The sequence below is a fragment of the Bos indicus genome, chromosome 12, assembly GCF_029378745.1.
Source record: "Bos indicus isolate NIAB-ARS_2022 breed Sahiwal x Tharparkar chromosome 12, NIAB-ARS_B.indTharparkar_mat_pri_1.0, whole genome shotgun sequence".
Classification (NCBI taxonomy): domain Eukaryota; kingdom Metazoa; phylum Chordata; class Mammalia; order Artiodactyla; family Bovidae; genus Bos; species Bos indicus.
Genome location: NC_091771.1, coordinates 71,291,228 through 71,316,750, shown reverse-complemented (window position 1 = coordinate 71,316,750; position 25,523 = coordinate 71,291,228). Strand labels below are relative to the sequence as shown.

The 25,523-nt window shown below is 41.4% G+C and overlaps 1 protein-coding gene across 5 annotated transcripts in view; it reads right to left on the bottom strand.

Moving 5' to 3' along the window:
* LOC139186118 (ATP-binding cassette sub-family C member 4-like) overlaps nucleotides 1–25,523 on the bottom strand; it is a 126,017-nt gene that overhangs the window by 42,633 nt on the left and 57,861 nt on the right. For 4 of the 5 annotated variants that reach the window (XM_070799896.1, XM_070799895.1, XM_070799898.1 and 1 more), the window contains 4 exons: nucleotides 20,938–21,057; nucleotides 19,682–19,792; nucleotides 12,188–12,288; nucleotides 10,939–11,130 (listed from right to left, as the gene is read on the bottom strand). In XM_070799896.1, the coding sequence (XP_070655997.1) occupies nucleotides 10,939–11,130; nucleotides 12,188–12,288; nucleotides 19,682–19,792; nucleotides 20,938–21,057 (524 nt within the window). Of the gene's footprint in view, nucleotides 1–6,467; nucleotides 6,579–10,938; nucleotides 11,131–12,187; nucleotides 12,289–19,681; nucleotides 19,793–20,937; nucleotides 21,058–25,523 lie in introns of all 5 variants that reach the window. The other variant, XM_070799899.1, reaches the window with a different exon arrangement.

Sequence of the window (25,523 nt, the reverse complement as noted above, 5' to 3'; positions counted from 1 at the left end):
CTAAATTCCATATATATGCATTAGTATACTGTATTTATGTTTTTCCTTTTGGCTTACTTCACTCTGTATAATAGGCTCCAGTTTCATCCACCTCATTAGAACTGATTCAAATGTATTCTTTTTAATGGCTGAGTAATACTCCATTGTGTATATGTACCACAGCTTTCTTATCCATTCATCTGCTGATGGACATCTAGGTTGCTTAAATCAGTAAAATTTTAAAACTCATAGCTTTAAAGAAAACAACTAAATCTTTCTGAGCAATATAATCAAAATTCTTGGAACTTTTCATATTTTAATCATATTTTCTGATTTGAATCTCTAAAGTTTCCCATCTTAGTCTGTCAAATCAAACATGGCAATTTAAAGAATTTATCTTTATAGAGATTAAACATAAGAAAAACTGGGTTTAGCTATTTATCTTACAAAGATAATACAATGTCTATTAGATATTTTGTTGTTGTTGTTTAATTGCTCAGTCATGTCTGACTCTTTGCGACTCCATGGAATGCAGCATGCCAGGCTTCTCTGTCCTTCATCATCTCCCAGAGCTTGCTCAAACTCATGTCCATTGAGTTGGTGATGCCATACAACCATCTCACCCTCTGTCATCCCCTTCTCCTCCTGCCTTCAATCTTTCCCAGCATCAGGGTCTTTCCCAATGAATTGGCTCTTCTCAAAAGGTAGGCAAAGTATTGGAGCTTCAGCATAAATTTTTCCAATGAATATCCAGGGTTTATTTTCTTTAGGATTGACTGGTTTGATCTCCTTGCAGTCCAAGGGACTCTCAAGAGTCTTTTCCAACACCACAGATCGAAAGCATCAGTTCTTTGGTGCTCAGCCTTCTTTGTGGTTCCACTCTCACATCCATACATGACTACTGGAAAAACCATAGCTTTGATTATATGGACTTTTGTTGGCAAAGTAATGTCTCTGCTTTTTAATACACTGTCTAGGTTTGTCATAGTTTTTCTCCCAAAGAGCAAGCGTCTTTTAATTTCATGACTGCAGTCACTGACCACAGTGATTTTGGATCCCAAGAAAATAAAGTCTGTCACTGTTTCCATTGTTTCCCCATGTATTTACATGAAGTGATGGGACCTGATGCCATGATCTGAGTTTTCTGAATTTTGAGTTTTAAGCCAGTTTTTTTCATTCTCCTCTTTCGCTTCTATCAAGAGGCTCATTAGTTCTTCGCTTTCTGCCACAAGGGTGGTGTCATTTCCACATCTGAGGTTACTGATATTTCTCACGGAAATCTTGATTCCAGCTTGAGCTTCATCCAGTCCAGCATTTCACATGATGTACTTTACATATAAGTTCAATAAGCAGGGTAAAGATTTACAGCCTTGAGGTACCCCTTTCCTGATTTTTAACCAGTCTGTTGTTCCATGTTTGGTTCTAACTCTTGCTTCTTGACCTGTATACAGGTTTCTCAGGACATTTTGTGCCTTATTTTAAACCCTAATCCATATAATACAGATGGACCATTCTCTGCATACCGGCAGGTCATAGTGTGTACGTATGTGGCTCACGTGTGTGTACAGGGAGAACTAAATGATATCCTGCATTTGGTTCCAGACAAACCCAATCATGTGAATATCACAAAATAAAGCAAGTTATATGAATTTTTTGTTTCTCCATTCAAATAACTTTATGAAGATCATGGCATCTGGTCCCATCACTTCATGGGAAATATATGGGGAAACAGTGCAAACAATGACAGACTTTATTTTGGGGGGCTCCAAAATCACTGCAGATAGTGACTGCAGCCATGAAATTAAAAGATACATACTCCTTGGAATAAAAGTTATGACCAACCTAGATAGCATATTGAAAAGCAGAGACATTACTTTGCCAACAAAGGTCTGTCTAGTCAAGCCTATGGTTTTCCCAGTGGCCATGTATGGATGTGACAGTTGGACTGTGAAGAGGGCTGAGCGCTGAAGAATTGATGCTTTTGAACTGTGGTGTTAGAGAAGACTCTTGAGAGTCCCTTGGACTGCAAGGAGATCCAGCATGAGACGGGGGGCTCAGGGCTAGTGCAGTGGGATGACCCTGGGGGATGGGATGGGGTAGGAGGTAGGAGGGGTTTTCTGGATGGGGAACACATGTGCGCCCGTGGCTGATTCATGTGGATGCTTGGCAAAAACCACTACAATATTGTAAAGTAATTAGCCTCCAATTAAAATAAATAAATTAATTTAAAAAAGAAAAATAAATATTGAAAAGAAAATAAAAAATAGAAAAATAAAGATCAGCCCTGGGTGTTGTTTGGAAGGAATGATGCTAAAGCTGAAACTCCAGTACTTTGGCCACCTCATGCGAAGAATTGACTCATTGGAAAAGACACTGATGCTGGGAGGGATTGGGGGCAGGAGGAAAAGGGGACTACAGAGGATGAGATGGCTGGATGGAATCACTGACTCGATGGACGTGAGTTTGAGTGAACTCCGGGAGATGTTGAGGGACAGGGAGGCCTGGCGTGCTGTGATTCACGTGAGCCACATATGTACACACTATGGCCTGCCAGTGTGCAGAGAATGGTCCATCTGTATTATATATACTAGGGTTTAAAATAAGGTACAAAATGTCCTGAGAAACCCGTATACAGGTCAAGAAGCAAGAGTTAGAACCAGACATGGAACAACAGACTGGTTAAAAATTGGGAAAGGAGTACCTTAAGGCTGTAAATCGTTACCCTGCTTATTCAACTTATATGCAAAATCCAGACACGACTGAGTGACTGAACTGAACTGTATTGTAGTCTACTAAATGTACAGCAGCATTATATATTAAAAATTATGTATATACCTTAGTTTTCAATAGTTTATTGCTAAAAGAATGCTAACCATCATCTGAGACCTTAACATTAAGATACACTGATCATAGATCAGAATAACAAACAATAATAATGAAACATTTTGAAATATTGCAAGAATTACCAAAATGTGACACAAAGACATGATGTTAGCGAATGCTGTGGGAAAAATGGGGCCAGTGTACTTGCTTGACACAGCATTGCCACAGACGTACATTTGTTTTTTTAAAAACAGAATGCATTATCTGTGGAGCACAATAAAACAGGTGTGCCTGTATTTCTGGGTGTTCTCATACATAAATCAACGCACATCAGGACACAGGTGAGAACTGTATCTGTGAGAATGTGTGGATGTTCCCATGTTATCAGCTCTCCTGAAACTGATCCATCTGTGCAAACAGGAACATTTTTAGACTTTGGGTAAATGAACTGAGAAATGTAGGGACACTGGGGACTGCTCATGACCACAGGACTGTGAGTTCCAAACTCCAGTGAGAAGAATAAAAAAAGGGCGGGGGCGGGGGGGGGGGTGCTGGTGGGAAATTCCCTGGCAGTTCATTGGTTAAGATTCTGTGTTTCCACAGGATCTTAGGAGGTGTGAATTCAATCCCTTGTCAGAGAACTAAGATCCCACATGCTCCATGGCCACAGGCCCCCAAAAAGAAGAAGGCAACTCAAAGAAAATCTGGCTCCGGCTATCCTACAGTTCAGTCATCAAAAGTATAGTCTGAATATCTTTTCTGGGTAACCAAAGGGTTTCACCAATTGCCTATGGAGAGTGTCACCAGTATCAGTAAGCCTACATCCTTCAATCTAAAGACACTTGGAGGGCTTCCCTGGTGGCTCAGTGGTAAAGAATCCACATGCCAGTACAGGAAACATGGGACAATCCCTAGTCCAGGAGAATCCCACATGTCACAGAGCAACTAAGCTCATGCACCACAACTATTGAGCCTGTGCTCTACAATGCAAGAACCAAAAGCACTGGGCCCACATGCCACAACTACTGAAGCCCTACAGACTGTGCTCTGTAACAGGAAAGGCCACCACAATGAGAAGCCCAGGCACCACAACTAGAGGAGTCCCCGTTCACCACAACTAGAGACAAGCCCGAGCAGCAACAGAGACCCAGCTCAGACAAAAATAAATAAATAAAATTATAAAGACACTTGGAGAAAATCTTATTTTATTTCTTTGCAATGGCCCCTTTCTGTTTTTCCAAACAGGTTGGTCTCTGATGATGACACCAACTTGTTAGACACTTGCACCTGGATCTCTCTTCACACATCAAGGTCAACATATTCAACACCCAATGCCCCACACAAAACAACACCTTCCTCCATCTTCCCTACTTTACTGTCACTACTTCTTTCCCAGACTCAGGGGCTGAACTGTCCACCTTACTTCCCTGTGTCCAGCATGGAGCCAAGCCCTGAAGACTCTACTCTTGCAATGTTTTGTGACTCAGTTCCTCATTTTAAGATCCACAGTCAGCACCGGAGTGCCAGGCTGCACTACCCTTTAAAAAACAAGTTAAAACAAACTTTGTTTCATGATTTATTTTACGATTTATAAAAAAAACTATGTCTTATGATTATGATCCTTAATCATAATCAGTGCAAATGAATCTGAAAAATAAATACTAGCTATACTCAGCACTCTGAAAAAACCATTTCAAGATGATGTTTTTACTTTCAAGACTTCTGTACGTGTTCTTAAAGACACAAGTTCACATATATAAACAAAATGGGATTAATATGAACATACTGTTACGTGTTTTTAGTATTTCATAAGAATATTTATTCTAATGGCTACAAAATATTACAGTATACGTGATCATTTAACAAACCCCCTACTGCTGGATATTTAGGCAGTTTCCAATAATTTTCTATTATAAATAACTCTATTAAATATCCTTGAAGCTAAATCTTTTTTTTAAATTGCAAATACTCTCAATCATTTTTTTCAGATTAATTCTCAGATGTGGAACTGCTGACAATCAAGTATGAACACTTTCAGAGGAAGCTGTTAGGCTGCTAACCTACTCTCCAGAAATAAGATACCAACTCGTTTCCCTGCACATTCACAAACGTGGGTTTTATATCTTTGCTTTAATCGACATCAGTTTGAGTCCAAAAAGTACAATCACTTTCCAGGGACATTTTCCTGGAGGCACAACAGCTCCAGGCTCCCCGCCTCCCGCATCTGCTCACTCTGGTCCCAGATTAAACTCACTTCTCAGATTAAACTCCCAATGGTCGGGTCTGAGCCCATCACTCCACCCCAGGACTTCTCTTCTACAAAACTGTTCCCACTGACCTCTCCATCCTTCATATCCACAAGTCGGCTTCCTTGGGGTGACTCGGAAGTTGTCAGGATTGAACATGAAAATATTTGCTGCACACCTCGTAGCTGATTTTCCTGAATGCTCTGCAGGTGCCTAGTTCTTCATTCACTGGATCGGGGCATCACGCTTTTGCTAAAGTTGACCCCACCTCCTAAAGCACATTCATATGCATTTCCACTGAATGCATCTCCACCTGCTGAAGCCCTAACCACACATCACTAAGTCGGTCTCACATGCCTAAATCCTTGGAAATGCTCTCCCTGTCCCCTCATCTTGGCTTGTCCCAACCATAAAAGTTATGTCATTTTTGTTAAAACTTCTATAAAAATTGTGACCACTTTCTAGCTTACAAGACTAATATAGCCATTTTCTTTTTTCTTCAGATGAACTGTACATGTTGACAGCAGACTCTGTATGGGATTTGACTGTCTTATTTGTATTACCTGTGGTGTACTGAGACAAAGAAGCTTCCATTGGGAGCTGAGATTTTTAACTCAGGCCAGAGAAATTTATGGAAAATCTATTACCATATTATTTAGTATATGATAAGGTAGACAACGACAGACCCAGTAGATGGATCCTACAGCTGTAAATATAACTTCAAATGGCTAACACCTCTTTTTTCATAGGATAAACAACCATTGCAGTATAAGTGGTTATGGTCATTTTACACCTGATGAAAATGATGGTCATCTTTATCCAAGCAATTACTCTGATCCCCATGCTGGGTGCTTTACATGTCTTATCTTGTTTAAGTTGTACAACAACCTTACAGGTTACATCCTACTTCTCCCATTTTGCAAAAGAAAAGACTGAGGCTTAGTGAGATGAATCATTTGCCTGAAATGTCAGAGCCCATAAGTCACAGGACGGGACTCAAATCCACATCCTCGGGCTCTTCTCCATCTGCTGATGGCCTCCTTATCCCCTAGATGGCCTGGCACCTTATCATGTCCCTCTGTGTAGCCAGAACAGAGAAAATGGGGAGGAGTGTAGCTGCAGTTAAAGGCACAGGCCTAACATAGAGATCCTACAACCAGAGAGTTAAAGCATGATGTGAATACAGGCATGTACCTGGTGAGTGGGAGCAAGAGTGTGCCTGAGGGCAGGTGGGCCGGCTATCAGCAGGAAGAACCGGCACCCACAGCTGGGCTGAGAGAAACCTGCAGCTGAGTGGGGCACATGGTACCTGGGGAACAGGTCAAACAGACCTCGTGCCCTGCTTGGGGCAGCAAGACTCATATTTCATCCTGTCAGGTGGTGAAAGAGCCATACGTATGCTCAGCAATCTCTGATTACCTCGCTCAGCTATCTCTGACTCCAGTTCCAGGCAGGGCTGAGCCCGTGGGAAACTCCTCCGTCCCTGGAGAAGGCCAGTGTGAGGAAGGTGGGACACAGGATGAAAACTGCCTGTGATAAGGCACAAAGAAATGCAGTAGAATCATACAGAATTAGATTTTACTGTAAAGGCCTTATTTATAGAATATCAGTTCAGTTCAGTCACTCAGTCATGTCCGACTCTTTGCGGCCCCATGAATTGCAGTACACCAGGCCTTCCTGTCCATCACCAACTCCCGGAGTTCACCCAAACTCATGTCCATCTAGTCGGTGATGCCATCCAGCCGTCTCATCCTCTGTCATCCTCTTCTCCTCCTGCCACCAATCCCTCCCAGCATCAGAGTCTTTTCCAATGAGTCAACTCTTCAGATGAGGTGGCCAAAGTACTGGAGTTTCAGCTTTAGCATCATTCCTTCCAAACAACACCCAGGACTGATCTCCTTTAGAATGGACTGGTTGGATCTCCTTGCAGTCCAAGGGACTCTCAAGAGTCTTCTCTAACACCACAGTTCAAAAGCATCAATTCTTTGGCGCTCAGCTTTCTTCACAGTCCAACTGTCACATCCATACATGACCACTGGAAAAACCTTAGGCTTGACTAGACGGACCTTTGTTGGCAAAGTAATGTCTCTACTTTTGAATATGCTATTTATAGAATATAAAACTAAGTAAATCTGTATGGTAAGTGGCACAGATCTTTCTAGTGCCTCCTGCTCAGTCACAATAGGGGTTTGGGTTATTCATGAGCTCAGTTTCAAATTGTCAAAGGACATTTCTTGGAAATCACAGGTTATCAGTTATCAAACACTGACTGTGGGAGAGAAAGGACTTTATTAGGAGGTCCTGTTTAAATGCAATGCTGAGAAAGTGATCTGAATGGGCCTGAGACCCTGCATTTCTAAGAAGCTCCAGGAGAGGCAGGTGCTGCTGCTCTGGCACCACAGTCTGAGTCACAATGAATAAAGAAGCCAGCAGGGGAAGAGGGACAAGCTCAGAGTGAAAGGAGGTGTTTATAAGAAAACATTACATAAAAAAAGAGAAAATATAGAAAACTAGTATTTTTGCACATTATAGCAAGGTCTAGTAAGCATCTGTAAAAATTTATTATCAAACTAATAGCTGTGGGGGAAGAAAAAAAAATTAATGTACCTTAAGAGCTGAAAAATGCTTTAATATGGCCCAGGGCTCTCTAAAATGATCAAATCAAACATGAAATCACCTAAATAAAAAATGCAGCCCATGTTGAGAAAACCAGGAAGTCTAAGGTGCTATTTACCTCATGCTTTTTTTTTCTTTTTTAATTTTTGGTTGCACTGGGTCATGATTGCTGTGTGCAGGCTGTCTCTAGTTGTGATGAGTGCGGGCTACTCTTTGTTGCAGTGCATGGGCTTCTTATTGAGGTAGCTTCTTTTGTTGCTGAGCACAAGCTTTAGTAGCTGTGGCAGGTAGGCTCAGCAGTTGTGGCACACAGACTTGGTTGCACTGCGGCATGTAGAATCTTCTCAGACCAAGGATTGAACCAGTGTCCCCTGCATCAGCAGGTGAATTATTCTCCACTGCACCACCAGGGAAGTCCTGGTTCTTTATTTTCATTTGCCATTTCTTCTGTGATTAAAGTCCTACATAGTACCTACTACACTTTCCTATTGACTCTAACTTCCAGGAATCTGGACAGAAGAGGAAACGAGGGGAAGAGAATAAAGCCCCACTTTAACTGGGCTGGCTCACTCCCATGTCCCTTGCCTGCCTTCCCTAGTAGCCTCTCTCAATCAAGTCCAACACCAAAAGGGTGTCCTGGAGTGGTGGGGGCGGGGACAGTTGAGCAGGAGAGGAAACCTGTGATGTACACAGGTGGAGTGAAATGGCTTCATGAAGAGTTTCATCACCCAACACAAAAATGAGGCTAATGGCAATACTGTGTCAAGTTGCTGCAGTCATTAATTCAGTCTCCATTTGCCCTCAAACATTTTAGAATCTCAATAATCCTATGATTTGCAGGCTTTAAGAAAAAAGAATAAGAATCTTTTATGTTCCTAAATTGTACTACAGAGTTTCTTAGATAGTTCATGTTCTATGCCTTTCGGGAAAATTTAAGACAAAAGCAAGTTAACACAATTACATTTACAATGGAAAATCTGAAATACACATTATCTGAGAGTAAACAAACATTGCCTTCAGTGCTCTAGGGAACAGGATTGTATCAAGAGTTGTGGTTAATGTTTTCCTGACACAGCAGTTCACCTTCTTCCTGAGCTACAAGGGAACTGGAAATTAGGACCAGCTTTTGCCCTGTGACTAACTGAAGTTGCTCTCAACTTCATTTGTAACATTTGGGGATTAAATTGAATATTTATTTTTTCATTTTCATGTTACAAGGATATCATTCATTTAATTACAGCTACAGTCCATTAGATGGGTCTGTGGTGGTGAGAGTTTTAAAGAGCAGTTCTTTCGGTTATTCAGAGCTGTCTTGTGTATGTGTGTGTGTTGGTTGCTGCCTGCTCACACCTGTGTGCTACTCACCCTTGAAACCAGCAGTCCCTCAGCACCCTCTCTGTGCCCTGCAGAATGCCACTTTCTGGGGAACAAAGATGAAAACAAGATGCTCCCTGATTTTAAAAAAACCTCAAGGTACTTACTGTGCAATACAGACTCCAAATTATAAAGCATGCTATAGGTGCTAGCTTTTATTTTAATTACAGAAAATTTCACATAACGTAAAATTTAACTACATAACAATTTTTAAGTGGACAGTTTGGCGTTGAGTATATTCACACTGGTGTGCAGCCAAGCTCGAGAAATTTTTTTGCCTGCTAAAACTGAAATTCTTACCCATTAAACAAACAAACTCCCCATTTCCCATGTCCCAGTCCCTGGAGACCACCATCCTACTTCCTGTCTTCCTGAATTTGACTACTCTAGGAATCTCACGTAAGTGGAATCAGAGTATTCATTCCCTTTGTGTGAGGCTAACATCATTTGGCAAGATATCATGAAGGTTTATCCATAGGTCAGAATTTTCTTCCTTTTTAAAACTGAATAATATTTCATTGTAAGGATTTAGTTCCTTCCAATTTTTGGCTACTGTGAAAACAGGTATATCATAATTTCTATCTTAAAAGAAAATATAAGACAATAAGGAAAAATTGAGGGTCTCAAAGATGCATTAGATCAACTCAGAAAATGAGGAGATGTTCACCAGCCAGATGATGGAAAGAACAGGTCTCTGAGGTAGAGGCTCAGAGAGCACACTGAAAACTGGAGGGCATGGCGCTTTGGGAGAATCTACACACGGCCTGATTGCAGGGGTGTGCGTAAGTCAGGAGACATAATGGCTTCAGAGGGAGGTGGGGAAGAGCTTCCTACCACCTTGCCTGCTCTGGTTTAGTCTCTTCTTTAAGACTCTATCCTGGCCCAGCTGAGAGCCTCATGCTAAACGTGAAAGGAACATCACCAGCAGACGTGGACATTGGCAGGTCCAGGTCACAGCCTCTCTGCCATCTCCATGTGGATCTTCCCTGCTCCCTTCAATATGATTTTGACTTTGAGCAAGTCTCCAGGCCCTGCCTCCATCTGAGGCCCTGGTTCCTCACCCTTGACTGCATCATGATTCAGGCTGTTCTCTAGTGGCTACAAGCTCACCCGACGGCCCCCACTGGAGTGGGCTTAGGGCTGTGGTCCAGTTCCAGCAGTAGCTCAACCCAGGCCAGTAAGGATCAGATTTGTGCTAAAGAAAGAAGCAGTCTTTGGGGGGAGGACAGGGGGATGGCAGCTCAGTGTGGGTGAGTAGAGGACAAGTCCACGGAAAAACCCCAGGGACAGAGGGGCAGGCTGCAACCAGAGTGCACCATGGGAGGAAAAGAAGATTTCAGAAACAGAAAGAAAAAAAGATGGGGGACTCTGCTGGTAGTCTAGTGGCTAAGAACTTGTGCTCCCATTCCAGGGGACCTGGGTTCGATTCCTGATCAGGGAACTATTAATAGATCCCACATACTGCAACTAAGAGTTCACATGCCATGATGAAGATCAAAGACCCTAGCCAAATAAATAAATAAATATATATATATTAAAAAAAATAAAAGGTGGAAAGGAATGAAATATTGGAGAGTTAGGAACAGAGAGCCAGGGCAGACTACCCAGACTTCGTACAAATAATTAAGTGTCACATATAGTGTCCTGGGTCAGGTTAAGATCAAGCCCTGGATCCCAGGGCCCATCAACCACCATGAAGGAGCTGAGGACACAGAGAAAAAAAATGCTGATATCCCCATTCCATGGTCAGTTTCCAAGAAAGATTCAGGGACAGTGTCACTGATCTAATCTGCATCCATTAGGAACAAAGAGTCCCCCTGTACACGGACAAGGAAGCCAAGAGCAGAAGTGGTGCTAAACCTTTAGCTGGATTTTAAAGAGGCAAATGGCTTAAACTAACCTTTTCTCTTGAGTCAAAGGACATTCCCAGGTTCTTCAATACCAGAGGCCCATCCAAGCTGTACCTGAAGTTAATATTAGAAAAGTAAATCTTTCCACTCTGGGGCCAGGATGGTGGTGGGCGATACTCAAGTTCCCAGGGTGCTTCTTTCTCAAGGTCTGTGTATTCAATCCCTCTTTCTACTGAAATCATCTGAAATGCATATGATATCATATGAGTTAGTGTCAGAGGGTCTTATTTATGGATGATCAGAGACTGTAAATAAAACCTGCTTTTCTATGGTTCAGAACATCCCAGGCTCAGAATCTGCAAAGGACAGAAGTAGGAGTCTGATGAGGTCTTGGATGATTTACAAACTTGTTTATCATCTTCAACACTTTTACTTATGACTATTCCCTTCAACTTTATATTAAAACTAAAAGCATTAGAGAAAGTGAATGGTAAAATTTTATTGATCCACATTTCACATTTGAAGAAAACACAAGAGAATTTTTTCAAAGAAAAGAATACTTATGGACACCCATCAGTATGTGTGGCTACAGAAGGGTCACATGTTACAGATGAGCAGAATTGGACGGTCATCAAGACTCATTTTAATATAGTCCCTGTCTACTCTGTTAGAAGGCTGACATGGAAAGACTTTGTTTTTCTCCCTTTAGGAGAAGATACAAATATTCAAAATGTAGAATTTACATACTGACTAAGGCCTCCTAAACAACCATGACTCCACACCTTTGAGAGCACACTCTGACAGGGAGCCTATCCTACCAGAGAGGAGGGCTGCCAGCAAATTCAGGTGTTCAAAACATACAAGAATAAATGCTAAAATGTGGGCAGGGGTGGAGGAACATATTAATTAAATAAACCTCAAAATATCGGATTCTTCTCTTTTACCAAAATGAGTAATTACCCATTAAGAAAAAAAGGTAAACAAGTTGCTAAGTTAACAAACAATTAGCCTGTATTATCTCCAGAATTTCAGGACTTTTCTCCTATGAGACATTTATTGTATCTGAAGTCAGTCTATGATAAATATAAAATTTTATGACATGGTATACATAAGTCTGAGAAAAGATGTATATATTTTATTTTACATTAACTATAGGCAGATGGAGGAGAATGCAAAAAAAAAAAAACTTTGTTAACTATGATGTAAAAATAATAGTTATTATTTTACATAAGAATTACTTTTAAGCCATTTAATACCAAGGAGACCTGAAAAGGCTAAGAACAAAAAGATTAACATCACCATGTTCTCAACTTCAGCACTTTGCCTGACGCACCACTGGAACATCCCCGTTAGTGTGAGAGTGAGAGACAGGACCAGACCAACCTCCCCGAGATCCAAAGCTAAATGAGGAAGAAGAGGAATAAAGTCAGTCTCCTTCTCAACCCCTCACACAGGTCCTTCTGTCACTTTACAAAGAAGACTCCTTTATTTTTATGATTTTTATTGGAGTATAGTTGATTTACAAAGTTGTGTTAGTTTCAGGTGTACAATAAAGTGAATTAGCCAGATATATACACATATAATCTATTCTTTTTAAAGTTATTTTCCCATATATGTCATTCAGTTCAGTTCAGTTCATTTGCTCAGTCGTGTCTGACTCTTTGCGACCCCGTGAATCGCAGCACGCCAGGCCTCCCTATCCATCACCAACTCCCAGAGCTCACTCAAACTCATGTCCATCAAGTCGGTAATGCCATCCAGCCATCTCATCCTCTGTTGTCCCCTTTTCCTCCTGCCCTCCATCCCTCCAAGCATCAGAGTCTTTTCCAGTGAGTCAACTCTTTGCATGAGGTGGCCAAAGCACTGGAGTTTCAGCTTTAGCATCATTCCTTCCAAAGAACACCCAGGACTGATCTCCTTTAGAATGGACTGGTTGGATCTCCTTGCAGTCCAAGGGACTCTCAAGTGTCTTCTCCAACACCACAGTTCAAAAGCATCAATTCTTCAGTGCTCAGCTTTCTTCACAGTCCAAATCTCACATCCATATATGACCACTGGAAAAACCATAGCCTTGACTAAACGGACCTTTGTTAGCAAAGTAATGTCTCTGCTTTTGAATATGCTATTTAGGTTGGTCATAACTTTTCTTCCAAAGAGTAAGTGTCTTTTAATTTCATGGCTGCAGTCACCATCTGCAGTGATTTTACAGAGTATTAATTAGAGTTCCCTGTGCTATACTGTAGATACTGTTTAGTTATCTATTTTATATAGCAGTGAGAGGACTCCTTTATAATATTTGAATCATTTACATGTAATGATAGTATTACTCATAATATTACTTCTGTTGATTGAGACCATAAAACAGTTTAAAAAAAAGAAAAACCCACTATGAGGGACTTCCTGGGTGGTTCAATAGCTGAGACTCCACACTTCCAATGCAGGGGGCCTGGATTCAATCCCTGGTCAGGAAACTAGATTCCACATTCCACAACTAAGACTTCACATGCTGCAACTAAAGTCCTGCCTGTCTCAACTGAGACTGAAGATCCCCTGTGCCCCAACTAAGACCCAGTGCAGACAAAAAAATAAATATTTTTTAAAAATATTATGCATTTAGGAAGAATTAACAAAGTTTTTGCTGCTGTTCAGTATCTAAGTCATGTCTGACTCTTTGCAACACCATGGACTGCAGCACACCAGGCTTCCCTGTCCTTCATTGTCTCCCAGAGTTTGCTCAAACTCACATCCATTGAGTTGGTGATGCTATCTAACCATCTCATCCTCTGCTGCCCTCTTCTCCTTTTACCTTCAGTCTTTCCCAGCATCCAGGTCTTTTCCAGTGAGTTAGCATTTTGCATCAGGGGGCCAAACTATGGGAGGTTCAGCTTCAGCTTCAGCATCAGTCCTTCCAATGAATATTCAGGACTGATTTCCTTTAGGATTGATTGCTTTGATCTTCTTACAGTCCAAAGGACTCTCAAGAGTCTCCTCTAGCATCACAATCCAAAAACATCCATTCTTCAGCCCTCAGCCTTCTTAAGGGCTTCCATTGTGGCTCAGCTGGTAAAGAATCCACCTGCAGTGAGGGAGATCTGGGTTTGATCCCTCGGTTGGGAAGATCCCCTGGAGAAAAGAACGGCTGCCCATTCCAGTAATTCCAGTATTCTGGTCTGGATAATTCCATCAACTGTACAGTTCATGGGGTCACCAAGAGTCAGACATGACTGAGCAACTTTCACTTCACAGCCTTCTTAATGGCCCAACTCTTACGTCCTTACATGACTACTGGAAAAAACATAGCTTTGACTATATGGACTTCTGTTGGCAACATGATGTATCTGCTTTTTAATATTCTGTCTAGGTTTTTCATAGCTTTCTTCCAAGAAGCAAACATCTTTTAATTTCATAGCTGCAGTCACTGTTCAAAGTAATTCTGGAAACAAAGAAAATAAAATCTGTCACTGCTTCCACTTTTTACTATATATATGCCATGAAGTGATGGAACAGGATGCCATGATCATTGTATTTTGAATGTTGAATTTCAAGCCAGCTTTTTCACTCTCCTTTTTCATCCTCATCAAGAGATTCTTTATCTCCTCTTCACTTTCTGCCATTAAAGTGATATCATCTGCCTATTTGAAGCTGTTGATATTTCTCCTGGCAATCTTGATTCTAGCTTGTGAGTCATCCAGCTTGGCATTTTGCATAATGTACTCTCCATATAAATTAAATAAACAGTGACAATATACAGCCTTTTCATACTCCTTTCCCAATACTGAACCAGTCTACTGTTCCACGTTCAGTTCTAATTGCTTCTTCTTGACCTCCATACAGGTTTCCCAGGAGACAGGTACAGTGGTATGGTATTCCTATCTCCTACAGAATTTTCCACAGATTGTTGTGATCCACACAGTCAAAGCCTTTCACATAGTCAATGAAACCAATGCTCTTTTGGAATTCCCTTGCTTTCTCTATGATCATATGAATGTTGGCAATTTGATCTCCAATTACTCTACCTTTTCTAAACCCAGCTTGTACATCTGAAAGTTCCCAGTAAACATACTGTTGAAGGATTTTGAGCACAACCATCAGTTCAGTTCAGTTGCTCAGCCGTGTCCGACTCTGGCACCCCATGAATAGCAGCACACCAGGCCTCCCTGTCCATCACCAACTCCCAGAGTTTACTCAAACTCATGTCCATTGAGTCGGTGATGCCATCCAGCCATCTCATCCTCTGTCGCCCCTTCTCCTCCTATCCCCAATCCCTCCCAGCATCAGGGTCTTTTCCAATGAGTCAACTCTTTGCACAACCTTACTAGCATGAAAAATGAGTGCAATTGTGTGGTAGTTTGAACATTCCTTGGCATTGCCCTTCTTTGAGACTAGAATGAAAACTGACCTTTTCCAGTCCTATGGCCACTGCTGAGTTTTCCAAATTTGCTGGCTTATTGAGTGTAGCACTTCAACAGTATCTTCTTTTAGGATTTTAAATGCTCAACTGGAATTCCATTACCTTCACTAGCTTTGTTCATAGTAATCCTTTGAAATTAAGACCCTCTTGACTTCACACTCCAGGATGTCTGGCTCTAGGTGAATGACCATGCCATCATGGTTATCCAGGTCATTAAGATCTTTTTTGTACAGTTCTTCTGTGTATTCTTGTCATCTCTTCCTAATCTCTTCTGCTTCTCTTATCATTTCTGCCCTTTATCATATTAATCCCACCTGGATTGAGATATACTTGACAGTATTATATAGGTGAAGATCATGTCATTATTCAGATTTTTGTCCCTATGGCTTCAATTATCATTATGTAATTTCACTTTCTATATCCAATGTAGTTGCAATTGAAACCATAAAAACAAGGCAATGGGTTCTAAGAGGTAGCGCTTTTGAATCTAAATTGTGGTGGATTCATTTTGATATTTGGCAAAACTAATACAATTATGTAAAGTTTAAAAATTAAATAAAATTTAAAAATAAATAAATCAATCAATATGGATTAACTCAAAAAAAAATAAAATAAAATATGACTCTCACTGTTCCATTATTAGTGACTAAGATTCAGTGTTATTAGTATGGAGTAGTTAAGGACAGTGAATTCATGCCACATTCCAATAGCTGCTCACCTGGTACCCACACAACAGTGAGGATACTGTTTTTGTAACAGAGAATCTTTCTCATTCCAGTACACCAGACCCCTACAAACAAGAGATGCAAGTAGACTCAAAGCTAAAATCTAAGCTGTACAAAAAGCTTAATAGTAAACTTGATTCTCAACTCCTAACTACAGGACACTACCTGGAATGTTCAGAAGATCAGTTTGCTACAGTTGTATTGACCCTCAAACCATTCAAGAAAAATAAAAAATAAAAGATCTCAACAAAGACCTACTGCAAATAAATAAACTATTCAAAGCAATCTACAGATTCAATGCAATCCCTATTAAATTACCAATGGCATTTTTCACAGAATTAGAACAAAATATTTTATATTTTGTATGGAAACACAAAATACCATGAATAGCTAATGCAGTTTTTAAACAAACAAAGAGGAAAAATGAAGCTGGGAGGAATCAGGCTCCCTGTCTTTAAACTATACTACACAGCTACAGTAATTGAAACAGTATGCTACTGGCACCAAACCCAGAAATATAGATCAATGGAACCAGATAGAAAGCCCAGAGAAAAACCCATGCACCTGTGGTCACCTATGGCAAAGGAAGCAAGGATATCTGGTGGAGAAAAGACAGTTTCATCAGTAAGTGTTGGTGGGAAAACTGGACAGCTACTTGTAAAAGAATAAAATTAGAACATTCCCTAACACCATACATAAAAATAAATTCAAAATAGATTGCATACATAAATATAAGAACAGACACTACAAAACTCTTATATGAAAACAAAGAGAGAACTCTCTCTGATATAAAGTGCAGTAAGCTCTTTATTGACCCACCACCTAGGGCAATGAAAATAAAATTAAACATAAAAATTTGGTTTAAAGCTTAAAAGCTTAAAGCTTTTAAACTTTATCCCTAATAAAGCTTAAAAGCTTTTTCATGGCAAAGAAAATCATAAAAATGCCAAAAACAACCTGCAGAATGGGGGAAAATATTTGCCCAACAAAGTGACTGACAAGGGATTACTCTCCAAAAGAATACAGCTCATGCAGCTCAATATCAAAAATAAAGAAACAACCCAATCAAAAAAATGGGCAGAAGGTTAAAACAGACAGTCTCCAAAGAAGACATACAGATGGCCAAAAAGCATGTGACAGATGATCAAATCTCTAATTATTAGAGAAATGAATATCAAAACTACAGTGAGGTTTCAACTTACACCAATCAGTATGACCATCAGCAAAAAGTCTACAAACAATAAATACTGGATAGGATGTGGAGAAAAGGGAACCCCCCAACACTGTTGGTGGGAAGGTAAACTGGTACAAACACCATGGAGAATAATACGGAGATTCCTTTAGAAACCTAAAAATAGAGCTACCATATGACCCAGCAATCCCACCCCTGGGCATATACCCAGAGAAAACCATAGTTCTAAAAGATACATCCATCCTAATGTTTACTGCAGCACTATTTACAATAGCCAGGACATGGAACAAACCTCAATGTCCATCAACAAGCAATGGATATGGAAGATGTGGTGCCATACATACAATGGAATATTACCCAGCTATAAAAAGGGAAAAATAATGCCACTTGCAGCAACACGGCTGGACCTAGAGATTTTAGTACTGAGTGAAGTAAGTCAGACAGAGAAAGATAGAGTATGATGTCACTTATATATGGAATCTAAAAAAACGCTGCAAATTAATTTACCTACAAAACAGAAGTAGAGTTACAGATGTAGAAAATAAACTTATGGTTACCAGGGGAAAAGGGAGGGGTGGGATAAATTGGAAGACTGGGATTGACACATGCATACTATTATATGTAAAATACTAAATGGATAGGAAAAAGCAAGAGAGTTCCAGAAAAACATCTATTTCTGCTTTATTTATTATGTCAAAGCCTTTGACTGTGTGGATCACAATAAACTGTGGAAAATTCTGAAAGAGATGGGTATACCAGACCACTTGATCTGCCTCTTGAGAAACCTCTATGCAGGTCAGGAAGCAACAGTTAGAACTGGACATGGAACAATAGACTGGTTCCAAATAGGGAAAGGAGTACGTCAAGGCTGTATATTATCACCCTGCTTATTTAACTTATATGCAGAGTACATCATGAGAAACACTGGACTGGAAGAAACACAAGCTGGATTCAAGCTTGCCGGGAGAAATATCAATAACCTCATATATGCAGATGACACCACCCTTATGGAAGAAATTGAAGAGGAACTCAAAAGCCTCTTGATGAAAGTGAAAGTGGAGAGTGAAAAAGCTGGCTTAAAGCTCAACACTCAGAAAACGAAGATCATGGCATCTGGTCCCATCACTTCATGGGAAATAGATGGGGAAACAGTGGAAACAGTGTCAGACTTTATTTTTGGGGGCTCCAAAATCACTGCAGATGGTGACTGCAGCCATGAAATTAAAAGACGCTTACTCCTTGGAAGGAAAGTTATGACCAACCTAGATAGCATATTCAAAAGCAGAGACATTACTTTGCCAACAAAGGTCCATCTAGTCAAGGCTATGGTTTTTCCTGTGGTCATGTATGGATGTGAGAGTTGGACTGTGAAGAAAGCTGAGTGCTGAAGAATTGATGCTTTTGAACTGTGGTGTTGGAGAAGACTCTTGAGAGTCCCTTGGACTGCAAGGAGATCCAACCAATCCATTCTGAAGGAGATCAGCCCTGGGATTTCTTTGGAAGGAATGATGCTGAAGCTGAAACTCCAGTACTTTGGCCACCTCATGCAAAGAGTTGACTCTTTGGAAAAGACTCTGATGCTGGGAGGGATTGTGTGCAGGAGGAGAAGGGGACGACAGAGGATGAGATGGCTGGATGGCATCACTGACTCGATGGACCTGGGTCTGTGTGAACTCCGGGAGTTGGTGATGGACAGGGAGGCCTGGTGTACTGCAATTCACGGGGTCACGAAGAGTCGGACACGACTGAGCAACTAAACTGAACTGAACTGAATAAGGAACTACTGTAAAGTACAGGGAATTCTTTAATGACATATATGGGGAAAATATAAAAAAGAGTGGCTTTATGTCCAGCAGATTCATTTGCTGTGCATCTGAAACCAAGACAACAGTGTAAATCAACCATATCCCAATAAAACATAAAAAGAAAAGAATGGACTGAATAAGTCAAAGCAGGGGCCCAAGGCACCACAGGTGTGCTGGAGCAGGCACGTTCATACCTGGTCTTTGCTCCTAAAGATTCCGAAAGCCAAAGACAGACATTCTTTTCTAAAGCACAATGTATGTGAAGTATCTATTAAAATGCAAATTACTAAAAAAATGATACATGCACCCCAATGTTCATGGCGTACAGAACAAGAATCTTTAAAAAAGTGGAGATAAGCATAATAGATTCACTTGGCTATACACCTGAAGTTAACACATTGTAAATCAATCAAATTTTCTTAAAAACAAGGTCTCAACAATGACCTACTGTAAATAAATAAATAAATGGAAAAAAGATAAAAGTTCTGATCAAGACACAAATGACTTCACATGGACACACTGAGGAGTCACATGCAGCAAACACCTTAATACAATTCACTAGAACAAAAGAGTACACATTAGACAAGATGGCAAGAGTTTAAAAACTACAAACAAGCTATAAACTGTAAACACACCACAAATATCCACATCTGTACTTACTTTCTACCAGAGTCAGGGCCCCAAAGGCAACAACAGTGACAAAGATGGCACAGGTGACATCCAGATACACAGCGAGCCATCGGGACGTCGTCAAAAGCAGGAACCAAGCCTCTGCATTTGTGAATTGTTAAGCATGATACATAAACAGAAAAACCATGTTAGCTGCTTCTCATGAGGGAGAGCATTTTCTCAGCTGAGCTACAGAAGATTTTACTCGAGGTAGAAAAGCAATGTTACACACCCAAGAATCCTGGAGATTCCAGAAAACTAGGTTCCAACACAAGACAACATATGGGACACAGAGGATCAGTCCAGGAAGCCAAGATTGAGAACTTCAACACACAGGTTATCAACAGAAATAGGATCATAAGAGAGAAGGCAGTAAATCATCTCATTGGTGTGCTCCCTGCAGTGCTGGGCCTGAGCGTGAGGATCATCTTCTCACAGGGTGGACTGCTCCCAGCTCTCTGACAGCAGACAGCACAGTTCACACTGTTTCCAGCACCTTCTGCCCTCACTACAGGGCACTGCGATGTTTATTCTTAAGGGCCAGGGTCTACATGACCATCAGCTAACAGGATCTGCATGTGACTTTCAAAATGCCATTTTATATTCAAAATACAATATTATTGGAAAGTTTGACCAGGATTTCATAGACTTAGAGGAAATTATGAATTTTCTACCTAGGAAAAACAAATTCACCGATACAAAGTATAATCAAGTGGGTTGCCAATCAGGAAATTATTTTTGTCAATCATGTCTGCTACTCTCCATGCTCTGAAAATAGTTGGCAAACCACCGTCCGGGGGCCAAGAAGAGGGACCACCTGGTTCTAAAAAGAAAGTTTTATTGGAACACAGCCATTGGCTGATGTATTATCTTTGCCTGTCTTTCTGCTACAACAGCAAAGGTGAGTAGTTGAAACAAAGACAGGACACAAAGCCTACAATATTTCCTATCTGGATCTTTGCAAAAAAGAAAAGTTTGCTGACTTCTGACCTAAAGAGACAGAAATCCACACAGTAATGTGATGGAAGGACCATGCAAGCCAGTCAGGGGAGAAAAGCAGGGCTGTGAAGGGGGAAGGGGGAGCACAGAGGGGATGCAGAGAGGAAGGGGTAGGGGAGGCAGGTGTGCAGAGGGGGAGGAGGGGCGGCATAGAGAGAGATGCTGGCCAGCAAGACCACCTGAGAGGGAGGTCAGGCCTTAGAAGGCAGCACATCCCATCTTGAAATCATTTCCAGAAATTTACAGACCTGAGTGGAAATCCTGGTATGTATCAAACAGCTTCTGAAAACCCTGTTCAGCTTTGCACGCCCGGATGGTCCAGAGTCCCCGGAGACAAGATGCTAAGTGGGAAAACACCAGGCTCCAAGCTGGGGAAGCAGAGAAGGATACATGACAGAGAAAGTCAGGGAGGCTGGATGTGAGGAAACTCACTGTCTCCTAGGCTCTGTGGTCACATGTCTTGCCACAGGGAATCCTCCATGTGACCCTAAACTCCTGTTCACACCAAGCTTTACTTTAACAACCTGGGAATGAAAGATTCTCTTTGAAACTACCTTTGACCAAATTCAAATCACAGCTAGATTTAGACAAAGAATATCTTAACTAGCTCATTCATCAAGATCCTCTCAAACACGCCTCCCTCCAAAATCTTCTGGCATCTCTCCAGATAGAAACTGCTCACAATTTTTTAAAAAATATATTGAAGTATAGTGATTTACAATAATGTGTTAGTTTCAGGTATATAGTATAGTCGTTCAGTTATTTTTTTATAGTCATTAGTTATTTTTTCCAGATTATGTTCCATTACAGGTTATTACAAGATACTGAATAAAATTTCCTGTGCTTTACAGTAAATCCTTGTTGCTTATTTATTTGACATATCAATAGTGGTGTGTCTGTTAACCCCATACTTCTAATTTGTTCCTCCCTCCCTCCCAGTCCCCTCTGGTAACTGTAAATTTGTTTGTTTTCTATGTCTCTATTTATATTTTTATACAGATTCATTTGTATTACTTTTAGATTCCATGTATAAGTGATAAAATATTTTTCTTTCTCTGACTTACTTTACTAAGAATAATATTCTCTAAATCCATCCATGTTGCTGCAAATGGCAATATTTCATTCTTTTCCATGGGTAATTACTGTTCACTAATTTTTGAATTAGTAGCATTCTAAAATTTAATTCTCATTAGCATCCTCACCACCCTGAATTTTGATGAGCTATCTGTGTGCTGTCTCCACCTTAGATGAGTAACCTAAAGGTTTGGATAGAGTCAGTACATCCCCCACACTGGACCAGAGCCAGATATAGGACAGGGGCGAGATGAGAAAGGAGAGCAGACAGTCTGCCATCTCCCCCATTCGGGGACTCTCCCTGCACCTGCACCAGGAGTCTCTGCGTGGGTCACAGAACACCTGGTTCTGCAATGCCCTTGCCCACAGGACTCATACAACCAAGGATTCTTTGAACAATCTTGACTTCCACTCTGGGAGCCTGATGGATGTTTTTATAACTGCCCTGCTGGATCTCTGAACCGCGACATCATCTAACACTTCCCCTTTGTACGCTGTTTAGGCAAAGAGCTGAAAGTGATTCATGGTGCTTTTGATCACCCAGTTGTGTGCCTATGTTCTCATTCCGGCTTCCACACTGCTCTCTCTTCACTCTACTGACTAACTTCTTAGCTTCCTATAAATTTGCACTTATAAGAGCAACATAAACTCAGATTGAGCTCATGCTCCAAATAACAAAAGGCGAGGGACTCTGTTCAGGCCTTTTCTTCAGCCCAGCAGGTGTCCGAACCACCCCCAGAACTCATCAGTCTGGACACTGGGTGCTCACAAGGATGATACAGGTGAATTCCGGGGCCCATCACCCTGTCAGGAGGATGCCGAGAGTCCAGCTCCAGAGAGCACAGAAAACTCACTAGAACTAGGCTCTCACTTCCTGAGCAAATGAGGTAACATCAACACTATTCATCATAGACAACGCTTCTGAGCAGGAAGCAGATGTGGCTGTTCCCCTAGGGAGAGTCCTGGAGTGAACTCTTCAGCTTGGCCTCCCTCACCTGCTTCCATCATCAGGAGATCAAAGTGCAGCTGATTCTCTCCAGCAGGGATGGAGGGCAGAGTTGACTAGAAACCAGGTGTCATCTCAGCCTTGAACACCAGGGAACCAAACATCCCATCACCAACCTCACCTCATGCCCAAGAGGGCTGGGGTAATCTGGACCCATGAAAAGCCATCCTGCTTCTCTCAAATCCCATTTAGGGCTGAGCGGGATGCCAAGATGAGTGAAATGGAGGGACTGAAAAGAAAATTAACTAGAATAGGGGATAGGGGATGTAAGGTTCCGGTGTATGTTGCCCAAAATATCATTTTTCCCACAAGCACTGAGCTCGCTGTCCTGAAGCAGACTATGTCCCAGTCATAGACACACGTAACCCCACAGTTCACAGGACTGATGCCTGTGTTTCCCACAACCCTGAGGACACTTGGGGACACACCCCGCCAGGACTACAGATCTTCCTGGGCAGGAGGACCTTGGGCTGACAGCACTGCTGCAGGTTATATTTCAAGCTATGTGAGACCTGCTAGTTGTGAGTAAGATCATGATTCCCCCATGTTCAAGGTTGCAGTGCCTTTGGTCATGGCCAGCAAGTACTTTACAAGCATTGATTCAAGAAATCCTCATGAGAACCCCAGAGACTGAGGGAGTAAGAGCAATCAGTGGCCAAGATTAACTATATGAACCCACCTAAGTGATAGATCTGGGTGTGAGACCCAACTTTCTGATTCCCAAGGCTATGCTTTTAATCATAACAGCAGTGTCTCAGAGGGAGAATAATCAGGGTGAAGGATGCCCATGTGTGATAATGAGCATTTTTCTCCAGGTTTTGTTATTTATGTTCAGAAAACCCTCAAATCTTACTCAGCTAACATCCAACAGCCTTCACCACTACTGCACATCTTATTAAGCACCTGAGGTTGAACACAGTTCCTGGGAATCTAGTACGAGAACTCCTTAAAAGAGCAGACTTGATGATGATTCATGGTCCTAATACATCTGACACACGTGCTAACCCTCCCCTAGCAATGTTCGTAGCAGACATTGCTCGTTGATACCAGCACTTTTTTAGACAGAATTTGGATAGGGCTTCATCATTCAGGCACTGCCAGATGAAAAAGCTCGTTAGAGAAATGCAATCAAATGCTACCTTGGTTTTATGTACTTGTCCATCCATGACTGACCATTGTTATGCTCACTTTTGCAAAAATGTGCCCCTCAAAACCCTATTATAATTAGCTACCAATATGCCATGAAGATGAAAATGTCAACCTAAGATTCCAGAAGAATTGATGCTTTTGAACTGTGGTGTTGAAAAGGACTCTTGAGAGTCCCTTGGACTGTAAGGAGATGCAACCAGTCCATCCTAAAGGGAATCAGTCCTAAATATTCATTGGAAGGACTGATGTTGAAGCTGACACTCCAATACTTTGGCCACCTGATGTGAAGAGCTGACTCATTTGAAAAGACCCTGATTCTGGGAAAGATTAAAGGCAGGAGAAGGGGACGACAGAGGATGAGATGGTTGGATGGCATCACTGACTCAATGGACATAAATTTGAGTAAACTCCAGGAGTTGGTGATGGACAGGGAAGCCTGGCGTGCTGCAATCCATGGGGTCGCAAGGAGTCAGACAGGACTGTGTGACTGAACTGAACTGAACTGAAGCATCCAGAGGCAGTTAGGCATTAGGATATGAAACTAAACCTCAGGATTCAGTGGTCCTTCAGAGCACAGGGATGAATGAGGCTTATGCCTTCTGGTCATAGCAGTCAGGTGTCCTTTTTTTGGCTGATGACTCCAGCAGGGGCCTTAAGATATACTCTCACTCACTCAGTCACTCAATTGTGTCTAACTCTTTCTGACCCAGTGGACTGTAGCCCATCAGGCTCTTGTGTTCATGGGATTATCCAGGCAAGAATACTGGACTGGGTTGCCATTTCCTCTTCCAGGAAACCTTCCCAACCTAGGGACTGAACCCATTTCTCCTGTGTCTCCTGCATTGGCAGGCAGATTCCTTTATCACTGAGCCACCTGGGAAACCCTAAAACATATGATCAGTTACTATTTAGAGAAAACAGTGGTGTCATCATTTAAGGCACAGACCTACCATCCAGAGAGAACATAGACAGTTCTAATCAGCTGGACACCACATGTGGTTATCAGGGGTGTGGAGAAGGGGGTATATGGATTTAATTTAGGGTCTAACTTATTGCAGCCTACTAGGATGCAGGAAAATCCAAATATTCCACAGAGATGGTGCCAAAGTTCTCAGACTCTCCAGCTCAAATACTGAGAAAATCCTGTACTGCTTTTTGAAAAAAGCCTCAGGAGGAGCCCTTCTTTCCACTTCCATATGGATGGGAAATGGCCCTTCCTCAGGCAAAAATCCCTGTCAAGTGTTCCTTCTGGAACAACCCCTCATTGAATATACCAGAGAGATGCTTTTCAGCAAGATTCTTGAATGACCCCATTTCATGGGCAGCCTCAAACCATAAAACATCTAAAGCCTTGTCTACACAGAAGATTGGATGAAGCTCATTACTTCCTCTTCTGCCTTCTGGGTTCTACCATCAACCAAGTCACATCAGCAGAACGTCAAACACACCTGGACTCTACTGCTCCCCATCCATCCAAAAACCTCACAAAACTGGACCTTAACAAATCTTGAGCTGGTTCTCTTGATGACTGAAAATTTTTTCTATACCTTTTATGAAATGGATGATCACTATCCTTTTTGCAATTAATTAGAATAAATATCTCTT